This window comes from Lytechinus variegatus, chromosome 1 (genome assembly GCF_018143015.1).
Source record: "Lytechinus variegatus isolate NC3 chromosome 1, Lvar_3.0, whole genome shotgun sequence".
NCBI classification, from domain to species: Eukaryota; Metazoa; Echinodermata; class Echinoidea; order Temnopleuroida; family Toxopneustidae; genus Lytechinus; species Lytechinus variegatus.
Window position 1 is genome coordinate 21426621 of NC_054740.1, and position 24176 is coordinate 21450796.

Here is a 24176-nt window from a genome sequence, read left to right on the forward strand (position 1 = left end):
ACAAAACTTCCAACAAATGTGTATGCATAATACAAACATTGGGATGTATTTGAAGGACCTTCAATAGATAGCAATACTGGGTAATTGTTTCATGTTTTGCAACTCTGACCATAATCTGATTTTCTTCCAGTTAAAATTTAATTTTCTGAGCACTACATGTCTCCAACAGCTCAAACGTTTCCATTTTCTTTCATCTTAAAATATCGCCCAAAAGGTAATGGTCAAATGAGAATAGTAAATTTCTTCAATACATCAATCGATTCTTTTTCTTGGTATGGGTAGGGCCTATGTCCTAAAATCTCTGCTCTGTTAAATTTTTATTCTTGTATACAAACATGCACCATTGAGGCACCAGCTCTTTCGATTTATTTATCTTCATCTTTCACTTTATATGTTTGCCTCAACTAATTGTAAATCATTTCAATCTATTCTATAGAATCCAGCTTCCTCATCAATACATCTATCGATTCTTTTTCTTGGTATGGGTAGGGCCTATGTCCTATAAAACCTCTGTTCTGTTAAATTTTCCTCTTGTATACAAACATGCACCATTGACGCATGAGCTCTTTCGATTTATTTATCTTCATCATTCACTTTATATGTTTGCCTCAACTCATTGTAAATCATTTCAATCTATTCTATAGAATCCAGCTTCCTCATCAATACATCAATCAATTCTTTTTCTTGGTATGGGTAGGGCCTATGTCCTAAAACCTCTGTTCTGTTAAATTTTCATTCTTGTCGGCACCATACAAACATGCACCATTGAGGCACCAGCTCTTTCGATTTATTTATCTTCATCTTTCACTTTATATGTTTGCCTCAACTAATTGTAAATCATTTCAATCTATTCTATAGAATCCAGCTTCCTCATCAATACATCAATCGATTCTTTTTCTTGGTATGGGTAGGGCCTATGTCCTAAAACCTCTGTTCTGTTAAATTTTCCTCTTGTATACAAACATGCACCATTGAGGCATGAGCTCTTTCGATTTATTTATCTTCATCTTTCATTTTATAAGTTTGCCTCAAATCATATCAAAATATTCCCCAGAATCCAGCCTCCTCTTCCATTTTCTCTGTGCATGTTTTTTTTTTAAATTTTATTTGAATTCCATTGTATTTTATTTTACCATGGAGACACTAATCAAGACAAGCAAATAGACATGTAATGAAGAAGTCTACACCTCACATCTCCGTCTCTACCATGACATCTTGGTTATAACAGCATAGATCTTCATCTTGTTCCGTCTCTGAGAATAGAACATCCAAACCTGTCTATCAAACTCCCTCCATCTGTCAATGTGAGCCATCATAATTCCATATTCAATGCTTTCAGGATTTCAACCGACTTCCTGACCGTAGACCACAATGGGACTGGTATTCATGCTCATTCTATCCGTCTCTCTTTTTCTCGAATTCTCTCTTCCACAGCTCCCCAGCACTCGTCGTCTTCCCCTTCCTCACTTTTTCTTCCTTTCTGTATTTCCCATTCCCTTGTCAATCTCCTTTGAATTTCTTCCAAGTTTCACACATGACCATTGTGAGGTTTCCTTATTTCTGATTATCCCCCTCCCCTCCCCTTTTCTCTTTCTTTCTCTCTTTCCATCTATCCCTCACAATTGTCTTCCTATTTCTCCCCTCCCAACAATTTCCCCTTCTTTCTTTTTTCCCTATATTCCTCATTCCCTTGTCAATCTTCTTCATTGAATCTCGCCAAGTTCCACCATAACAAGAATGTGAGGTTTTTCTCTATTTCAGGTCCTTTTGTACTATAGAAAAAAAACGTATCCTTTTCTTTCATTATTAGGTTATCTTTATATCACTGTCACCTTTCTTCTAAATTTTAATCTATTTAACCACTAAAATCCACTCAGTAGGGGCTTCTCCGCTCCAACCCGAATCTCCACCCCCCTCTCTCTCTCTCTTCACCCCCCCCCCCCACTTTCTCTATCTCCTGATCTCCCTCTGTCTCTCATTCATCTAGTTGAAGTCCTTTTACATCTTCTAATATTCCCTTTTCTGCCTACCACGGTACGCAACTGCCCAACAACAATTAGCGAGTAATCTCCTCTCTCTATTTACACCACTGTAAAATATTTACTTGGGCTGACGATTGTTGTTTCACTAATTTCACCCAGTCTCAAACATGATTGACACAGTACAACAACCCTGTTAGCTAACTGAATAAATACAAAAGATCCTACTTTTCAAGGGAATCAATTATCTGTGGTATAATTAGATGTCTGACTCAATTAACTCATCACGCCTGATAAATGATTGCTTCTGTTTGTTTTACAAACCCACGGACATGGTCTTTCCCTCTGTCCAAACCCATTTGAGGAATTCATTTTTCCCCAGAAGTTGAGCATGAAATACCCCCGATTCTTTGAATATTCATAAGACCTAAACAAAATCCCACAAAAATGTGGTATTCTGATGTGAGTAGTGAATTGTAATTCCATTAATCTAGATTACATTAGTTAGAGCACAAGTTAAAATCATATTCCTTAGGTAGTATACTTAATTCTACAGACCTAGATGGTTTTCTTTATCTCACATAGCAGCATAGAATCAATAAATTTACTTAAAACAGGAATGTAAACTTGAAAAATTTGCCACTTCTTATCTTCACTCAACATAAGAAAACAAGAACTGTCATTTCATAGCAGTGAATTGGAATAGGCAACATTTTCATTCCTGGTAGTGGGAAAAAAATAATGATTTATGGTTTGATAATCTAACAAATTTATAAGGAAACTACTATCATCATGAACTCTAATGATTACTTCCAATATGAATGGCTGCTTTAATCGGTAAATCTTCATATTATTAAAAGTCAGAAATTAATAACTGAGAGAGGAAGGTATGAGAAAAGGAAAAAAGGCTAGTTTTGAGGTGGAAAGAATCAACGTTTTTAACCTGTCAATCACTGCGATGCAATCATTTCACAAGAGGAACAAACCAACCTCTACACCGCGTCAATATTCTTAATTAAACACACCCTTTGTCTCCTCTACTGGCTAATGAATCATCAATGCTGTGATATTTTTCCTTTCTTATTTGCTCTCTTATTGCATCCCTCCATTTCTTACTGTAAGTCATCAGTATGCACATCACCCATTGCTTGTTCAAACATGATATTACATTGATAATATTTGTTGGTGATTGTGGATGCCCGATAGTGGAATAATGAAAATGTTATCGCCACCTCAACATCGATTTTCGGCTGATAATCACTTTTACAAGGTGTTCAGAATATAATCCTGCAGTACTGGAGTAGCATTTTTTAAATATATATTTTGAGATATTGTTTAAACTCATGATTGATCACAGTTAATTGGTATTCAGTCCACTCTTCTATCCAACTACCACTCATGAATATAAAATACATTGTTGAATAAAGAAAATAGCTACTGAAAATCTTGTAAGCTCCTCATATAATCAATTACAGTCAGCTTTTGTTTCAAACACTTCGGCATATTTATAAAACTTTGGGGGTTAGTTTGCTGTGCAAACCCTTCATTTGAAGAAAGCGGTCTGAAAATGCAGCCTACAGTCCCTGCCAATGACTTGTGTACAGAACTTGGAAGAGAAAGTTGATCTTGTGCTAGTCTTGTGTGCAAGCCCACTCCTTTCATTCAGGGTCTGTGCCTGCAGACTAGGTTGTGATCACTTAGCATAGGCATGGACCCTGGTAATTGATCCATTTTTATTGTTTGCAATTTGTATCATCATATTATTCTTTTGTTTCCATACATTGTGCTGTAGAAATATTTTTTTCATGCAAGATTAATGTATACTTGATAAAAAGAGGTATACCCAAACACATAGGTTATAGATAATAGAATCAACTTAAGCACAAAGTCAGCTCTCTGATCATTTTCTAAGACATTGTTACAGAAGAGACAATCAAAACTGATTATACTCAACATCATCACAAGCAGAAATGATGACCAACAAACACTAGCAATTTAGTCTAAACAATCAGACTCGCCAATGAGTTTGAATGCCTAAACCAAGCGTGACTGAAGGTCAATACTTGGCAAAGACAAGATAACCAACCTACTCCAGGTCAATATTTGCTGATTATTGAACTCATTTATCCTTGTCATCCTCCATTAGTGAACTTGCAATCCGGTGATTAATAATCCACACAAATACAAGATAGTTCTCTCTAATCAATTAGTAATGGTCTCTCCCTATCAGCTTCTTATTTCAACCGGATTTGATGTCTTGATTCACACATTAAGAATATTTGATGGTATGATTCATCCTTACTTTGTCAACAAAATGATAAGATAATATATTTTTAGAAATCAAAATTTCTTTAATTGATTTTAAATAGTCCCTCATTTTTAATCTGCACTAACCCCTATCTTGGTGGCATTCCGAAGTATTTCACAGTATTCAAGCCTTTTCATATCCTTTGTTTAAAATACCTTATGAATTACATATATTCTTTAATTTCAAAGTAGAATTTGAATATTAATTATGTTTACCCCATCTAATTAACTTAATGTATCTTCTTTACCTGTATCATTTTCTCTTGTTCTGTCTCCCCTCCCTCTCTCTACCTATCTTATCGCCCTTGATACCTCCACATAACCATCTTTCATCCCTCTCTCTTCCTCTCTCACTCACTCTCCTTATCTCTCCCATTTCTCTGTGTCATAATGAAAAATAAGAACTGTTAGAATTATAAAAATACAAAATTCAAACATAAGTTCATGATACCTACCATCATAATAAGGCCTCTCTTCTGCTATGTGTTCAGCGATGGGAGGTTCCATTCTCACAGCAGGGTGGCACAAACTCTCTTCTTTAGCTCGTACCTCTGGTTGTGGAAATAATTCCTTCCCGTCCTCACTTGTCGGTGAGACGGGGACTTCACTCATCCGCAGTGTCTCGTTGGAGCTATAGCCTCCGTTCCTTACACCGTAGCCCTAAAACAAAGAAAAAGGAAAGACACGGATAGATGCATAAATTACAACTAATTATAATCTTTATCAAACCTGTCAAAAGACATGAATTTGAGGCCATACTGTTGTCCCATAACTACTGAATCCTCTGAGATTTCTATTCTCTAAAGCCTATATGCAAAGACCAGGGAAGCATTTCATGAAATGAAAGTCAATGATTTTTACTGAGAACTGCTATAAGCTAATGAGTTTCTTGCATCTGATTGGCTCAGAATAAATTTGTCAGTAAAAGCCAACAATTATTTTCTTTATGAAACTCGACCAATTATTTTCAAAACCTGACCTTATCAACAAATCACAGACAATACTTCACACAAGTTATCCTAGGTGATGAAGAATCGGTGGAGACACCAACAGATTCAAGAGGAAATTCATCTTCCAAGATCTGGGGCCAGCTACACAAAACTAAACAACTGATCATACAACTTATTTTCATGACTGCTTGCATACTGTGGTCAGTGCAATCAATCACAAAAATAGTTATACGATCAACGGAGAAAACTTGTGCTACAGATTCCTGATGGATTGATGATACTGACCTGTTGAGATTGATCGTCCTCCTGTGAGGAACTGCTACATGACGAACGGGCCTGCTGATGACGCTGTTGCTGCTGATGATGCGGTTGCCGCTGGCGACGCTGTCTGTGATGCAAGCTCTTCCGATTGCCCTCTGGAGGAGGAGGTGGAGGGTGTTGCTGCTGCTGTTGATGCGGTAGCTGATGTTGCAGTGGCTGATGCTGTTGCTGCACCTGTTGCAATGGTTGCTGGTGATAATACTCCTTGGGTACAGGTTGAACTGAGTAAGCTAGTACAGAGCCACGTGCAGCCATAGGGGTGGTATGAGCTGTGTCACTTCCAGAGCTCAAGTATGGGACTAAACTGTCCTGCTTTAGCTCCTTCTAAAATTGTTCTTTAATTATTTGGTGATTATGTTCACTTTAAAGCATCCTTGTCTGGAAAATAAACACCTGTAAAGATAAAAAGGAGATATGTTCAGCTGACAATGTGAAAATATCCTCTATGACATTTCTCTATTTAGTCAATGAAATCCACCGTCTGAAGTCCTGACAGTTATGGTAAATGAGCAAAACTAGAGAAGTCCCGAAAACCATTGTTTCGATATCCTTCACAAATAAAACCTCCTTCATTTCATTTCCTGCTACTGGGTGAAGTGGATTAGTCTGGATATCTATCATCTCTTTCTTAAACCCTTGGTCCATTCCTCTGGGAACCATTGGGTGCTACTGCTAGATGAATGGATGGAGGTCAGGGTGACTGTACTGACCGACTGAATGGACACAGAGGGGGGAGGGGGTCATTTCAAGAATTCCAGAGAAACTGAAAACAATTGAAAGTGGCAAGAGATATAATTTCAACATTCGTAAATTGATACACCATGTTGAAATAAATATGAAGTATATATAAAAATATATAGCCTACAAAATTAAAACAAGCAAAAAATACTGAAATTTAGGCTGAATTTAGATAAGTAAAAACCAAGTTATGGTACGTTCTTAGTTTTGCATTATCTGCTGGAGCATGGACACATGCACACTTTTTTGTGAATATGTAATGATTCATCTATTCTTGTACATTATAATTGTTCAATTTTTAAGTTCTGAGAATCACAATGAAACACTAGGGCTTCTATCTTTACTATATTGTCCAATTTGTGTGAAATTTATTTATTTTGTTCACTTTTCTAGAGTACATACTAATTGCAGACAGGAGTACACATTTAATGAGAAAGGTAATTTCAATTGAATATGAAAATTGCCCCCCCCCAAAAAAAAAAGAAAGGCAAAGCCATAATTTCACATTGGTAACGAAACAAAGAGTCACTATCATACAATATGAATCTGACATTACATTTCACACTGTAGCCAGTGGATGCCAAGATATTGAAAATGGTAATCTGTATTTCAGCCTGAGTGAAGTTACCATGGAAACAGAAATAAATCCTTTAACCATACTGGTATTTTGAAATTCAGCAGGCATGCAGGTAAAAGCGCATGATTCCCAATGCAGGTGTAAAAAAATGAATAATAATAATTCAATCATCAGTATCACAAAAAGAGGATAATTGAAAGACGATTCAAATTGGAGTATTGATTTCATATAGACCCAATGGGAGATACATACAGGACAAAAAAATGGAAATGGGGATAATATCAGGTTATAACAGCTTCTTCACACATTTATTTCAACTGAATAATAAAGAGTATATTGCTGATGATTCATACATGTATAATAACTTCATTCCTCAAATCTTCCCTTCAAATACAAAGAGATAAAAACAAGCTCGGAGCAATGTTATCTAATACTTTTAAAGAGCAAAGATAACATATTTCATATTTATGCCCTTTTTATTTTCAACCACAGGGCGGTGCACACCTACATGCCAGGCCTACATGTAATGTATATTTCAGTGGTTTCTTACAAGCTAGAGCTTTTCTGCTTCAGTGGTGTATTTCCATGGAAACGTGATGCAGAGACTTTTATGTTAGATAGTACCTTCGCATCTCAATAAGAGATGAGGTTTTAAAGATTTTCAGTTGCAAAGGCTTGTGACTTAGCTTGATGTTTTGATAAACAAGAATATAACTCAACTAGGAATCCATTCACAATGAAAAAAAATCTTTGAATTAGTATTACTTAACCTGTAGGTGTGTGATGTATAGGTGTAATGAATCAGTCTAATTTATTTTGTATTCAAATCTCTCTCCTTTCAAAAGAATACCAAATCCAATCATGTGGCAATCATGATTATGTATTGTAGACAGTAGGTGTATGATACAGATATGTAATTAGTTGATTTTTTTTTTCATCCATCTGATATAACCTCTTTTTGAAGACAGTCATTTTATATGAGGTTAAGGTAGGAAAATGAAAAATGATTTTGAAATTAATCAAACTATATTTCAAAAATGAACTTCAGATTTTCTAGAACTTGAACTGAAAATCATAAGGGTCCAATAGATTCTTTGTACAATGTTCATGGCAGTTCAGTGTTCCTATAGCCAGTTGTCTGCCCTACATGTAAGTGATTATATGAAATATTTGAAACAAGAAAAAATTAATAGATGTTCAGTATTCGCTTGACTTAAATATAAAAAAAGAGGGAAATATAAAACTACTGTTTAAAACCATCGCTAAGTCAACAAATTTGTATTCTAACATTATACTGATATCTATTGTTATACAGACAAGTGTTAAATTAAAAACAACCGTATAATTAATAGTTTATATCGTTATTTAAATCATCATCATCTTCATTGCCAGTAACATCATCTTCACCTTCCTCCTCCTCCTCATCATCATCACCTTTATTATTTTGTCAAAAAAAATATTAAACCTTAAATCAGGTTAAATCGTTGCTTTTCCATTCATCCATTAAGCATATACCCAGGCCAGGCAGGGTAAATATATCAATATTCTCTCTGATAAACAATGGAAATGTAAATCAGAATCTTTGAATTATTCTAGATAGTGATTGAAAGGCTACTGCTGTCAAGGTTACGGAGATAAAATTCAGTGCACCATTAGGAATATTTATTGGCATGGTATAAAAACACTTGAACAGTCGATCTTTACTATCTTGCATAATGACTTATGAATGCATCAGATAGTTGAAGACACCTTTACATAACAATTGTAAACCACAAACCATGCAGTACTTCAAATCTTAATGTCTACAAAAACAAATGAAAGATTTCCCCATGAAGACGAAACAAAAACATTCCTAGAGCAGCCTCACCACAGAACGTTGTGCAAGTCAAAGAACTTTTTGAGATAGACAATGAACATGGGAGCATTTACATGAAAAAAAAACAGTCTGTGATTTTCATTTACTATTGTTACAAGCTACTGAAATCCTTGCATCTGATTGGCTGAGATTAAATCAGACAGTGAAAATCACTGACAAAATGCTTCCTGAAAGATTCCCCTAGTTTCTTGCTAAAGCCTAGTTTCTACCAAGCTCACAACATTTGCAATGAAGTCCATTTGCATTTTAAGAGGTGAAAGTGTGCAGAATCTGTGCCTACCATAAGATTCATTTAAGTTTCACAAAATCGTTTGCCCATTTTTAGTTCACTTTTGCCACATATTATGCAAATGATGGACTATGCCACTTTCGCAATCCAAGAAGGCCCACATTGGGCAATGGTCATGAGCTGGGTGTCAGCAAATTCAACATCAAAATAATATGCTTTTAAGTACTAACAGGACTATCGCATTTATGCATCCTTGGCAACGGTGTTTTTGGAAACGGTTCAATCTGAAAGACACCTTCAAATGAGTTTCAGATCAGCATTTATTAAAAAAGAAACGAATTAAAACTTAAAAAAATGTGCATATTCATGCCCCCCCCCATATTTGATGATATACATCCTAAGACACAATGGAAGACCTCATCCCTATTCAGGATATCCTCTACAGACGAAGCAGCAGCAGAATGAACTGTCAAACGGAAGATAAGGTCCAGGAAGATGCTGTCACTCAAGAGATCCTTGACTTTGACTTGCTGCTGTCAGGTACTCTCTAGTTTACAGGTACTTCCTGTTTAGGTCTCTGTGAGAATCTAATGACATGGTTATAGCATCGAAGTTGTGATTGTTTTGGATTTGAATGGTCACACTTTAAATCCAAAATGAAAACAACCAAATTCAAAAAAATTGTAATACGGGCCTATCCATCTACAGACTGGCTCCATGCCTTTCTATCTTACCAATTTATCAAAAATATTCCCCAAATTACAAGAGCAGAATAAAAAAGGGAAAAATTTGAGGGAGAGGGTTTGTGTGTGTTGATGTGCATGTGTGTGTGGGGGGGGGGGCTGAATTTAATCCCTGCCTCTATCCATCTATACCCTGTCTGCAGGCACAATAATAATAAAATTCTGCATTTATATAATACATCGGAACAACGTATCTAAGCGCTTTACAGATATATTATTACCCCGGTGGCCCAGACATCGGATCCTTGCATGCCCGCATACAATGTATGCACATTAGCCCATTATTCTTATTAAATACATTCATCAGTTAGACTTCTAAAATCAAGAGAACTGTGGAAGCACGGACAAAACTCTAAAATGTGATGAAAACTTTCAAGGGTGATAAAAGGAGAAGTTATCTGCACATTAGCCCATCTCCACTAGCCCAAGTTTTCACTCAAAACTACTGTTTCTGATCTGATAAACCAATTTGTTGTTATTTTGTCAAACAGGCCTCCCAATTTCAGGAAATTTTCATGAGTAATTTGCATTCAATTAAGAAAATACCTGCTATTTTCTGATCTGGATAGATGAGGATATTTCCTGATCAGAGAATAACTGATACAAGTATTCTCTGATCCAGGATTCTTGATAGATACAGTCTCTTGAATCTAAAAAAAAAATGTTAGAGGGTCCATCAAGATAGAATCTTGAGATAACAGTAAAATGAGGCTGATGGAGAAACACCTTGTGCAGTTTTCAGGAAGGAGAACGGAAGTCCCATTTAGATCAGAATTCATCCTGACTAAGATGGGACCTTGGGTGTTCAGATAACATTGAAACGGGTTAAAGATGTCTACACTATGGCAGATATCCAAATTAGATGGTTTCCCTTACAAAATTAAAGTAATTAATTTATCCATGAAACGCAAGGAACATGTGTGAAACAAAGGTTTGTCTGGCTTCATTACTTTACCAAGTAAAAATACCGGCCTGACACAAAACATGCTTCATGATACTCCAAACTGTATCTTTCATCTCCAAGTTTTATTCCACATTTTTACTAAACTCTCAAATAAGCAATAAGTAAAATAGAATTTAGAGGGAGTCATCATAACCTTCAGATAAGGTTTTCATGTATGCTAGACAAACACTAAATTGTATTATGGAACACGAGGCTGTGTAGGGCCTCCCTCCAAATTACAAGATGTAACCTTTGACCCCTCCCCGTCCCAGCATGCCCCTGTCCTTCCCTGTAATTGTTGATTGTAAGTGGGGTATTTGTGATGAGTTCATCTCCCGGTGTCATGCTTACCAGATGTGCCAAGTGCAAGTGAGTTTTGCCTCATTAAGGAGGTCAATGTCGGGTCACTCCCCGCAATACATCATCTTCAAAGACACTACAAATTGCCTAGAGGATGCAGAGAGTGTCAGGGAGGGGGTATCCGATGAGAAGGATCTCCTTGGGAGAAGTTCTCACCCAAATTGAGGTGTACATGATCTGATTATATTGATCAAGAATAGTGGTAAGTTTGGAGACTGTGTTTGAGGGAGGACAAAGCAAGAAGAAAAATCTGGTATTATGGGCTCAAGACATCATCCATCTAACCTGTCAAGTTAAAGCCACAGAGATGGAGAGGAGAAGAGTTTGGTTTTAATGACGGTCTTTGCAAGTTTACTACATCAGAGGTATGATGATGCCCCCCCCCAAAAAAAAAGACATGGTTCATGAGAAGATAATATATATGTAAATGTGCAGATTATGGAACATGAATGTTGATTAAAGATTTTTTATCATTATCAAAGCAGGACTGATGGGGCAAAAACATAGATGCTGTTTCAAGAAGATGATAATAAAGTTCATTATTAAAATGCATATATGAGTATGCTTCCATTTCCATTACCCACACAAGTGACACAACACTACGCTGCCCATAATGATAGTGTCAACAATTAAAACTTAAACTTGGTTATGAAATGAAATACTTATGAAGAGAGAGATCAGTTTAAAATAATCAAGCAGATGATAATCACAAGATTATTGAAAATATAATATTCTTGGTGATATTATTATCACATACAACCTAGACCTTTGACAGGCAACATACCAAGCAATATATTTCTATATCTGCAACATTGGGGCAATCCAATAAAATGTTCAACCTTTTTGTAAATCCGATCCCCTCTTTCTCAAGTCTTACTTCACTTCATAAACTGACCAATTCATGGCTTTTGAGAACATTACAGACTGTCAAAAGAACCAGAAATCAGAGACAGAAAATTCTATGAAGGTTCTCACATACATGGGGTCGAACATGCGTATTTTAAGAAATTGCCGATTGGTATATGGCAAAAATATCCCCCCCCCTCAAAAGAAAAGAAAGAAAGAAAAAAAGGATAAAAATGGTAATTATGTGTAGAGTCTTTCACCTTCTTCAATCAAACCCCTTCTTCAACATTTGATGTAATTCCACCAAAAAACAAATCCACACTCAATCCTGCAAAAAGCACCTTTCTCCATAAATCCAAAACTAATGTTCACCTCATCAGCCTCTACCATCTTCTACATCACCATCTAGAGATGCCTTCTGGAGAATGGAGTTCATAGAATATCTTGAATCCTTTGGAGAAGGTTCAGAAGCCTTATGCAGCTTGAAATGCTATCAGGTCAGACCAATAGGTGATTACAGGTAAGACCGTAGGTTTAGGGACTCCAAACTAATTGGTTCGATGGGATTTAGAACTAATTTTCAGTTTGTGATCTCTGGAGGACTATTTTGCAATCAGTGGTGTGACAGGGTGAAGGTCTTAAATCAGGAGACATCAAAAAAAGAGGGAAAAAATCATTCCAAAAGTGCAAATAACAGTTGTAGAGAAAAAAATATAAACTGACAGTTCAAACCAAAAGACAGAAACAGAAAAGTATTTCACATCAACTGCTGTACATCAATTAAATGACAGCATCAATCTCATCCCCCCCCCAAAAAAAATGAATGAAATTGTGTAATCAAATAAAAAGTGGAATATTGGCGTGTTTTGGGTTGGTTACGAGAACATCCCCTAACCTCCCTGAAAAAGGGTTTTAAAAAAAAGTTGTTTTTCTTTTGCACAACCACTGCATAGCACTTCTAATTTCATTGAATTTTCTGGAACAAGTGACATTAATCGGTACATGCTAAATCTATTGCAAAAGTGATTGTTGGTAATTGAAAAAGGATCAATTCCTTGCCTTCCTCCCTCCACCTAATCACTCACAAATTTTCTGAAATATCGAAAAAAAATAAAAGGTCCCCTCCCAAACTGATGATAATAATAGCAAAATTTAAATTTAAATATGACAGCTTTCTAAGATTTTACACATGAATCTACCCCATGAGAATGATAAAAAGATTGGATGCATAATTATGCAGTTAAAAAAGAATTTGAATGAAAAAAAAACACAAGATGTCAACAAATGGAAATGAAAAATGCAAATAATAAATATTTCATGAGCACTTCAAACTACCTAATATTAATCTAATTATTTATACTATCAAACAAGAGTACATCTCCATAAGATATCATCCCTGTTAATTATGACTAACACCTTTATTATCTAACATAATCTTGTTTAGTTTAATTATGTATTGTTCTCTAATCTTTTGCTTGAATGACAAATTTTATTTGTAAAATCAACTGTCCTATATTTTTAGATTCATTCAATCACATTGTTCCACATACAGCAATAGCAAAATTCACTTTTGAATGTAATTCTTGTGATGATAACAGAATGCTGCATAAGTATAAGCATAAAGTTTTCTTTTTCAATTTCAAGTTCAATCGACTTAACCATCAAAATAAGAGAAAATGATTTCAAGATATTTTCCCCGTCTGAAAAACAATAACAGCACAGTTTGGAATATCAATTTTCTACCTGAATATCCAGGACAAAAAATTGAGAAAACAATAGACCCTTTTGTCAACAGCATCCAATTCCAGCATGCTCTCCACACATAATGACAAGGATAATAAATAATACAGCTAACATTTACCTAGAGCTGTGTAACGATTTAATGAAACCGCTTCCAAGGGAGACAGCCGGAGAACACATCAGAGGAAGAGCGAAATGAAAAGAGAAGCAAGTTCTTACACTCCAAAATGGCTCAATCACGTTTCATGTGCGGAAATATTCCCAGTAATCACTCCCAATTGCGAGCTGATGTGTGTCTGACGAAGAGCTGATGAAGGGAAAGTGTGAGGTGCGGATGAAGACGACTGAACATCGATGACGATCAACAGATTGCGTGCATGATAGCTCTTATGCTTCTTTTGTGACGGTGTTAAATGTTGACGTTCTTCAACCGGTATGCACTTTATTGACTGAAGCATGCCTTCGCACAATTCCACAGCCTTGACAATGAAATGCTGGCTCAATTAAAGAAGTTGTTTTTCAATATCAAACCTAATGGCAATTGTAAACCTCTGTAATTCACAAGTGAAGATGATGATATTGACAGTGTATGCAGCAGTCTTCTTAAACAAATTGATAATACATAGTTGGAAACCCTCCAAAAAATAATATAAGGACACTTTTGGTGTGTGAATCAAACAGCGTAAAAAAGAACAAGAAATGGGGGAACATGATAGAATTACTTACAAATTTTCTTGTTTCTGTTCAATGAATGGTTAAATACTTTATGCATCCAAATGATTATCTTATATTTCAAATATATAGGTTTGCTTCAAGCAGGAGTATTTAATCATGTTTACTGAAATATGAACTATTTCTTTTTAATGCTTTTTAAGGAACATAGTAAAATGATAAATACTTCTTAATAACAATGGTCTTCAAGGCATGATAAATGCATGGAATACTAGAATTGCAACTGTATAAAAATGAAAACAAATTCTTTCCAAAAACTTCAAGTCAATGATGACATGGAGATCGGAGGCAACCTTGCATGAAACCATGAACATACATGTACCAAATACAAAACTGTCAAGTTTACCCAAACAAGCTCAATGTTGATAAAACATGGGTAGGAGGTAATGGAAGAGAATGGCAGCTGTTCAATTCAAGTAAAAGCACAAGTGTTACCTCCACCAAACATCTTTAAAATGATGAGTTCATGTGATGGTGTCTGACGAGATGGACCAACACATAACAAAGACACATCTTTCTTCCACTCGTTAAGCCTTTCCTTGGATGACTACATGGAGTTGGTATGTCAACCTGTTCTTGTCCATCTCCTGGTATCCATCACCATTGGCTACCTGGAAGACAGGTAAGACTGGTAGTAGCCTGTCATCTTAGGCTCACCGCCTATCCTGATTAGACTGATCAATCGTTAATTCTGATTAGTCGATGAGTCACGGTCAAATCAAAGTCTAGAATCATTCGCCCCCTGAGAGCACACAGAGTTTCCAACAACAGTTTTCTAATCGCTGTCGTCATCAGCTTCATAAAACCGCATGTAATAAATCGTTTTCGTCTGAGATGGTTGCCTCGACTGCATCATCAGGGCGGTGTACGGGTAAATCTCTAGCGCCACCGCACCGAGCGGCTGATTGGACAACCGAGGCCTTGCAATTTTCGTAATCTTAGGCGAGATAAACGTGACGGTTGAAAGGTTTGCTATCTAATGTACTTTGGGAAAGTAACAATATGACATTGGCAAAGGGAAATGAAAATAGTTTGGTGATAATATATATCTAGGTGGACCATGACATATGCTATCTGTTGACAGGTGGTCTGTTCCATTCTAATGAAGGGGGAATAAGATATCAAATTGAGGGTCACTTTTAGCAACGGAATTAACCATTTTATAATAACAATAAATATTCTTCTTCATAGTCTTGTCAAATCTAATCTGTAACCGTTGTGACTTCTTCAGTGGAATACTGATCTCTGAATTATGAATATTAATTTCATTCTTTCAGGTTGTGAAAAAACAACAACATACATTTATTTAACCACTAAAATTAAATTCCTCATAACTGGGTGTATTCAGATATTGAAGCACTGTTACAATGCCTACAGCGAAGTGAAAAAAAAATATTTCTGACAATGTACTATAATACCCTTTTCATAAACCTATCCTCCAATTAGCCGCCTAAGAGTAATGTGGATAATTCAATAAAAATTGCGTTCATAAACTCCGAAAATAAGCCGCATTATTTTTACGAGCGCCCGTCCTGAAAAAGGCGGATAATCACCATGACAACTGGACACGCCCCCTCCGATGCGGTTGTGTTGGAAAAGGGTGACCTTGTGACCGCACCATGGCAATTATCCGCATTATTTGGAAATGCGTTCATAAACTCAAAATCTTATCCCGATGCAGCTATTATGCAGATAATAGCAGCATCAGAGTAATGCGGATAACTCTTGTCCTCCTCCAATTTTACGACCAAATTATGCTGCTATTAGCCGCCTAATTCATTTTAATTGGGTTTATGAAAGGGGTATAAGTGAAAATCTTTAAAAGAAGATTTAATAGTGAATATCTTTTTAATATCACTGACTTACAAGCTAGATGTTACTATTTCCACTGGAAAAGAATAGGCCTTATTACCGGCTGGCCTTTGAGTTACATGTAGTGTTCCAATAGCATGCATTTTACCCACTATGATGTTTGGTACAACTACAATCATATACAGTTTTTGTATGATTCTTTTCTTGTTACAAGGTAAAACTATACACATGAAAACATCATTTAGAACCCAATTTTGCTATTAAACAAATAAGCACACAGAAAATGCATACAAAAAAAGGTAATAAAAGCAGTAAATGCACCAATATTTAGATGACTTTTTCTATCTTGGCTTGTGATGTCTCTATTCTCCATGTCTCCCACAATCTCATTTTCCCTTTCCTTCCATCCTTTCCACTTTTACCTACAATCTAACTTTTACTTCTGCCTTCATCTTTTATGCATGATTTATACATCATGAACATCCTTTTTCCTCTCCTAATCTCTTCTCTCCACAGCCTTTCACTCAGGAATGAAATAATCTTTCTTCTCAAAATGCATTGATTTTAGTTGAAATCTTTCAATATCACGGTATGCTGGCAAAGTGCTGTTTGACGAGGCATACTCTTGATCTACACAAACAGGCTTGCAACTACCGAAATGTTTCTAAATGAAACAAAGAATGACTTATCTTGCTTACTTACAGGTAGAAGGATATTCCAGAAAATAAAACCTGTTGTTAAGTTCACAGTCCTAGTTTCAATGAAGTCAGTACCAGGCAACGCAACGCTCTGGAAACAATACACCACAGTGATAGCACAACACGGTATATAATATCACGAGCTCTACATAACACACCAAGTGGATGTCATTCCATTTCAATAGTTGGCATTACTAAAAACAGGGTGTCTTCCTTCCACACCGAATGCCTACAGCGAAGAACGAACAAACTTTGCTGTTCTCCTTCCTAAGTCACTCGCTAGTTCTGTCTGGTAGACCGTGCTTTTCCGTCCGCTGGACTCCAACCCTGCACCAGGAGTTCAGCTTGCTTGACTGAAAAGTAATGAAAGATCCACAAGCTAAGTCACAGCTCTGAGAGGCCTACACCTCTATGCTTATCGTAAATGGCAACTTAGCATTGAGAGGTTTTTAATTGGAGAGCATGAAAAAACAAGTTTGATTGATAACGACTATAACACATCATTCCATATGGTTGAAGAGTCTATGAGACGAAACCAAGATTGGGTTGAAGTTTCTTGCGATGGAGCTAGGTCTTACCTCGACACCCCCATCGGACAGAATGGACGATGCCTGGGACCATTTTTTGCTAAAGCTCTTTTTTTGCGCCCTTCTCCCACTCTGTGAGAGGTTGGAAGGGGGTGCATACCTGCGCCCAAATCACAGGTGATGACGGATATATTGCTATGACTCATGGGAAGGGTTCAGGCTCCCTAACCCAGGAGGAATGCAGGAGATGCTGCTCCTCTCTTCAAGATTTCCTCCAGTAACAAGACTGTATTGCAGAGATGGGATCGCGGAAGCAGCAAAAAAAGATGCTGAGCTTGAAAATGCAAAGAGATTATTAATGACTCCATCGTTTATATCTTTGGCACAACTTGGGTTGTTGTGACATGGGAAAAGTTATTCGTTGGAATGTTAATGGCTGGCTAAACGACCAATCACGTCTCTTCTTCGTCAAGCTGGAGGCGCATGTCCAAAACCTGTTGAGGATTTTGACCCAGATGACTAAGAATTAAGAAATTGTGTTTTTTCTGCGATCGTTAAATGTGGTCTTGAAAATGCAACAGAATAAACAGTTTATTTTTGTTTCCAAGTATTTCACCGCGCCATTTCACCTGATAAACAAACAAACAAATAAATAGGCTGAACCTTTGATCACTTTATAATTACACAGACAACGATAACACTGACATTCTTTGTTTAATCAAGATGCCAAACATGTCTTCATGGCTCGATGCGTCATTCCCACTATGTGCAATCTTTACGCGACCTCAAGATATCCAATAATTAATCAGAGAATGAGTAATGCTTTATACTTTCAATATTGTAATTCATCTTTCCTGTTAACTCACTTTACCAAGTAGCCACAAAAAATTTATTCACCAAGATGCAGACTTGTTCATTTATTCAAAATGGGAAAATGAAAAACAGGTTTTACAGATTCCATGTCCAATCCATCCTGTAAGCTCAACCATTCTACTTGTATCGTTTTTGCCCCTTCTGATTAGTCTCTGAGTAGAGTAACATAAAGGAAATAAAAGCTGAAATAAACCAGAAATGTTTACAGAATATGTCTCTCATTTGTAGCTAAATCTTGTACTAAGCGGAGGTTAAGACCCAACTCAACATCCAACTAGTACCCAGCGCCCAATCTGATTCCCGTCTGATTCAGATGGGACCATAGGTAAACAACGGCAGTACAGATCATCTGACGCGGGCCGCTGCCGCGATGAAAGGACCTGGACGGGCGGAAGGGGACTGCGTAACGCAGGAATTCTCCTGCCGGCGGTTCCACCACAGCTGATAATCCCCAACTCTGCCTGGAATGCTAACTGGTTTGGTTTGGAGGGGTAGTGTTCGGAAAACAATTGTCATTATCTCAACATGTTAGCTGCCCGATATGCAGAGACGCATACAGTCTCGAATAGTCTCCAATACTGCTAAAAGAGGTTTTCAAAAAGTAATGCAGGAATATTCCTAAACACTCCCAAAACTTGTCTACTTACAGAAAGTTGATATGAACTTACCCCTGCATGTGTATCATATCACACCTTCATAGTTCTATGTCCCTGTACCTAACTTTTTCTCTCCACTGGTCATTCAATTTACTCTTTTCTATCTAGTACACGTATTAGAACAACAACGAAACATCCTAAATTATAAAGTAATGCAATTCCTCAAATGACATTTTATATTAATTTTGAAGGCTGAGGGAGCTTTGAAAAATATAGGCCTACACATACATGTGAGTAGGCCTATTTATTATTTCCAAGTAAATTTATATGTTCAAGCATGAGGCGACAACGATGACCCATCCACAAGCAGCTTACTACATTTATTTAGGCCTACCTGCATGTGTGTATGATTTGTCAGATGAGGAATGGTGGGGTACACTTCCAAGAATGTTACTCTAGAGAGAAGAGCTGGAATAGAGCAATTAACCTCAACTTCTTGTACTGATCACATACAGCACCATAAGATGTAAGGAAAGACTCCTCACCTGTTTTCGAACAATCTGGTGTGATATGAGATGAGATCAAGGAAATTTGGTCAATTTTATTGCCAACAGTACACATGTATGTCTAGGGATATAAATATTCTCCAGAACTGCAGGTCACTGACCTCCTCTGTTTAATCTTTATTTGCCTATGTAGCAAAACTAACTCCATCTGGGGCCTACTTTACTGACTTTTTATAAAGAAAACCCAACAGATAAAAAAAAACCTGTGCCTATTTCTCAATAACTTCCTTGTACATCCAAGAAACTCCTTGGTACATCTACATGTATGCATCAAGCTATCAAGGTGATGATTTTTGTTCTCCCCTAATAGTTTCTCCCTTTTTCCTTATTGATTGTCTATCATGACTTCTCCTTTTTTTCAAATTTCTTAAAAATCTCCCTTCTTTAGTTCCTTCTTTGTTATACTTACATGATAACATATAGGCCCATATCTTAATACTTCACATTCTTTACTTTTTTTTTTTTACTTTTGCAGCCCAAACTTGCTTCTCTCTTCAAAAATCTCTACCGCCTTTCGCAAATAAGAAATGGATGGCATCGAGAGGGGTCTATGTTCCTAATTACCCTCGGAATTGACAAAGGAACGTTCCTCCTCTCTTGTTCCCGCTGGAGTCTATTATCCCACATCACCATCCCATTCCTCCAATCCTCATCCCCGCTGCTAAAACTGTTCGACCCAAGACCCCTCAATCACCACCCATAGGTGCCAAGATTTCATTACTGAGGACTACATCTTGGTCCCATCCCTCCTCCATCTCCTCCTCCTTCTTGTTATAGTTGGCCTCCAATTACCGCCTCTTTAAAGTCAATAATTTGATCTTGACTGTGCTCTAGAGTGGATAATCTGCCCACATGCAGACTAACAGTGTGTTCACATTTACCTCTGATATTCAATAGCCAATGGGGAAATTGGACTGAAATTTTAAACTAAAAAAATCTGTTGTAAAATTCACTTCATGTTCTTAGGTACTTTAAATGGTAGGTACATGTAGTTTAATTAATTGAAATAACAGTTTTACGATATAAGAACCTGTCAAGATAAAAAAGTTGGGAGAGAAATTACAACAAAATACCTATGAAAATAAAGTATAATGTGAGGATTAAACCTTAACCAAAATTACCCTGCTCGAATTACAAAGATTTCTATAACAATATCTATATGTATTGGTTACAAATCACATACACAAATGCCCTTTTTACACAGGATTTTCTTAACCCCGGACTATCGCTTACCCCGTACTATCCTTAACCCCGTACTATTTTTTTTCCTTTTCACACATGCCAAATTGTTATTGCTAACCCCGGATAAGGAATGCTTGCTTTTCACACACGAAACTCGCTAACCCCGGACTAGTGGTTTTTGTCAATCATTCGTAGTACAACCCCGTACTATAGGTGGGGCCAAATTGCCATTTAGCCCCACCTATAGTACGGGGTTAAGCTTAGCCCACTTTCGTTTTACACATGCGATCTTAACCCCGTACTATTGCTCTTAGCACCGCAATTGGTGGGATAACCCTGCTTTTTTGCAGGGCCAAATAATCCCGTACTATAGGTGGGGTTAGCCCACTTTAAGAGCAAAGAAAAGAAAATGTGCTGGACCTACAATGGACACTGCTACACTGTAAAAACTGTGGTGTTAAAACTGACACCAATTGGTGTTAACAGAGGACCACACCCTGAGGTGTTACAATAACACCCTAGAGATTGAACATAACACCAAGGAGTGTAAATGTAACAACCATAGGTACTGTAATAACACCTATAGGTGCAAAACTAACACCACCAATTTAACACCGGTGTAAAATAACTGGTATGGTCCTCTATGTACATCGGTTAACACCACAGTTTTTGCTGTGTAGTTTTTAGTGTGAACTCATTGTGTAGGTGATGCTATCCATACCAGCAGATAATATCACCCTAATGGTTTTTCAACAGAACTCTGCATGGGCCTAATAGAGAAAGATCGCTGGGTCGGTAATAGTCATAAGAATCACATACAATATCAAGTTAATCCCTGTTAAAGTTACTCCGTGCTGCCAAAGAGATGGACATGATACTCCCATCATTTTGAGAAAATTGTGATGCTGAAATAATATACATGTAGGCCTACCTCCATTGTCATATTTTGGGTTAAAAATGTTTACCTATGGGAATTTGAGTCCACATAATCATATTTTTGAACAGTAATTGCTAAAAATGTTAGCCTCTCTACCATTCGTCCTCATAAACATGAAAAATATTGACTCATGGAGAGGACAAATTAAACCGGTAATTCTTTGCTGCTACATTTATCTATTTAAGTGACAAGATAAATATAAAGAAATAGTTGAGTATCAGTAGCCTACACTGGAGTCAAATAAATTTGGAAATTATTCCTAATTTATTGATAAATCCACTCCTCCTTAATCATTTAAATGCATATTCACACTATTTTGGAATTTTTTATAACTTTCTTCATCCTTGAGGGGTTCATGATTCTTAAATCATAATAGGCCTATAACCCAACATGCCTGAGTCATATTTAAGTGTTTAGCAGATGAAAAGCAAGATAATATAAAGATATTGTGCTGTAATATTGGTTTAATTGTATAGCATCGTATCTAGGGTGTTCTAAACCTTGGATCCTAAGCGATATGAAACCCATCCTTCAAAACCATCATCAAATGTCTGCAACCAATTTTCCCATCTTCCTTTAAAAAATAAATGTCTGCTAATTTTGGTAAAGCACACTGTACAATGTAAATAAAACTTCAAGTCTATTTATATATATTTTTTTAGATACATGTATGTAATGGATTTTTTGAGCAGATTTTCATATATCTTATCAAGAATATAGTCACACTCAATAGATTGATAAATCAATACATTATTCTTATGATATACATAAATCCTAAAGTGGATTCTTGTCCAGGAAAATGAAATGGAACCCAAGTGATCAAGAAACCAAAGTTATAAGTTGTTGAAAGGAGAATGATGCCACACCCATTTGATTTACTCTACATACACTGTTGTGTTGTTTTCAATCATTCACCATTCCTTGAAGTCACCACTATAAAGCCCTATTGATGAAAACATAGAGCTTTCTGGTATCATTAAAATAACATCAAAAAACCATCAAGCTAGGCCCTTAAAAGATGAATTTGATAAAAGGGTTCAATCTGCACCAAAATTATGGTAATTTGTCAAACTAATTTTTGTAGCTTCCCCCGATATGTGAGAAGAGCCTTCTATTTTCATGACAAGTTTGAAGGACTGAAGCAAGAGGGGTTTAACTCAGATGGATACCATTGTTGAAGTTTGTATATCCTCAAATTGATCTATTCAAAGGGAGGGATTATGACAAATTGATTTCTCTACGATTCAAATCACCATCTGAATTGAAAGCGATTCCTTACTAGAGTCTTCTAATCTTATCTTACATACACGTATACATGTAGATGTAGGCCTGCATACACTGAAGGGCCTATGTTCAGAAGTAAAACATGTACACCATACATGTACACATAAGAAGACCAGGCAGCATCAACTTTCATATGAAGTGTAGGCCTATCACTATATTTTGGGATTAGTGATTCTATCTCTTCTTTTAATTCTTTTAATCTAGCTCTCCATTATATAAAACTTCAAAACAAAAACGAACAAAAAACAGAAAAAAACACACCAACGTCAATTATGCAGCTCTGCTCAAGCAATCTCTTTAACAACACAACTTTCACAATTATTCATGAACAGGTAGTTTTTAATTCCTCCTGACAGCGCAACATAATTAAATTTCCTTCTCCCACTGTCGAGCCAAATGCGATGTGTGTTTTTACAATGAAGTCATTTTATAATAAGAGTTTTTTCATGCCTCTATTTTACAGCTACGGCCCTGGGATGTGAATGCCTGAAATTTGTGTGCTACATTGAGCTAAGATCATCACATCAATTTGAATTTTAAAAAAATCAGCTACACTTCAGATTTAGTTACTCTTTATCATTATCACATTAAGGATGCAGAAGTCATCCAAGATATAGGCCTAGATAATATTCCAATAATTTATCTGTTTTACCTGTAATAAAAATGCAAGACAAAATTACAGACAATATAACCACGCGTTCTGGTTCCAGTGTTTCTATTTGGACTACCAAGTCTGTCGACACGTACAGAAAGAAGAAAAAGAAGAAGTTGTTTAAAACAATTAATAAATTTATGCTTATAGCACTCACCTGAATGCAACTAACAAGCTCAAAATTTGGGGGTCCTTACTAGTACTCCATGATGCTATCCAAGCCTTATTGTTTCTCAATCTGAAACAGAAATGAAAGATAGCAAGAAAACATTACTAAAAACATGATTCACCAATACATGTAGGTATGCAGACCGCATTCACATATTTCAATACTGATCATCACCTTCTGATTAAAACACAGGTAATCAATGCAATTGATTATTTTCAAGGGTTTTCAAGTGTCCAAGATGGTCTCAAAAACAGCCCACTCAAAGTTTCAAGTAGATGTTACTGTACCACATTGATCAATACCTCAAAAGGAAGTCTATTGAAATCCTGCAAGTGATTTTTACTACTCTATTCAATTTCAAAGAAAGCCACAGCTGCTGAGCTATTTATCACTCTGTAAACATGAGAGGCATCTTGGATTGATCTTCTTTGAACAATGGGTAATCCCTTTTGTTCTATTCAGGATTAGACATTCTAATGTAATGGACCTTTATTGATCCCACCCCTCTTTACTGAATGGAGCTGGCCAGCCTCAAATGA

The 24176-nt window shown here is 36.5% G+C and overlaps 1 protein-coding gene across 3 annotated transcripts in view; it reads right to left on the reverse strand.

Moving 5' to 3' along the window:
* Positions 1-23917, reverse strand: part of LOC121409056 (teneurin-3-like) — a 54162-nt gene extending 30245 nt beyond the window's left edge. Inside the window, exons 1-5 of one of the 3 annotated variants that reach the window (XM_041600862.1) lie at positions 23812-23917; positions 23626-23706; positions 19242-19407; positions 5522-5950; positions 4742-4946 (exon numbers count right to left, since the gene is read on the reverse strand). In XM_041600862.1, the coding sequence (XP_041456796.1) occupies positions 4742-4946; positions 5522-5812 (496 nt within the window). In that variant the 5' untranslated portion in view covers positions 5813-5950; positions 19242-19407; positions 23626-23706; positions 23812-23917. Of the gene's footprint in view, positions 1-4741; positions 4947-5521; positions 5951-16855; positions 17466-19241; positions 19408-23625; positions 23707-23811 lie in introns of those variants that run through there. The other 2 variants (XM_041600854.1, XM_041600870.1) reach the window with 2 other exon arrangements.
* Positions 23918-24176: the final 259 nt, after the last annotated feature.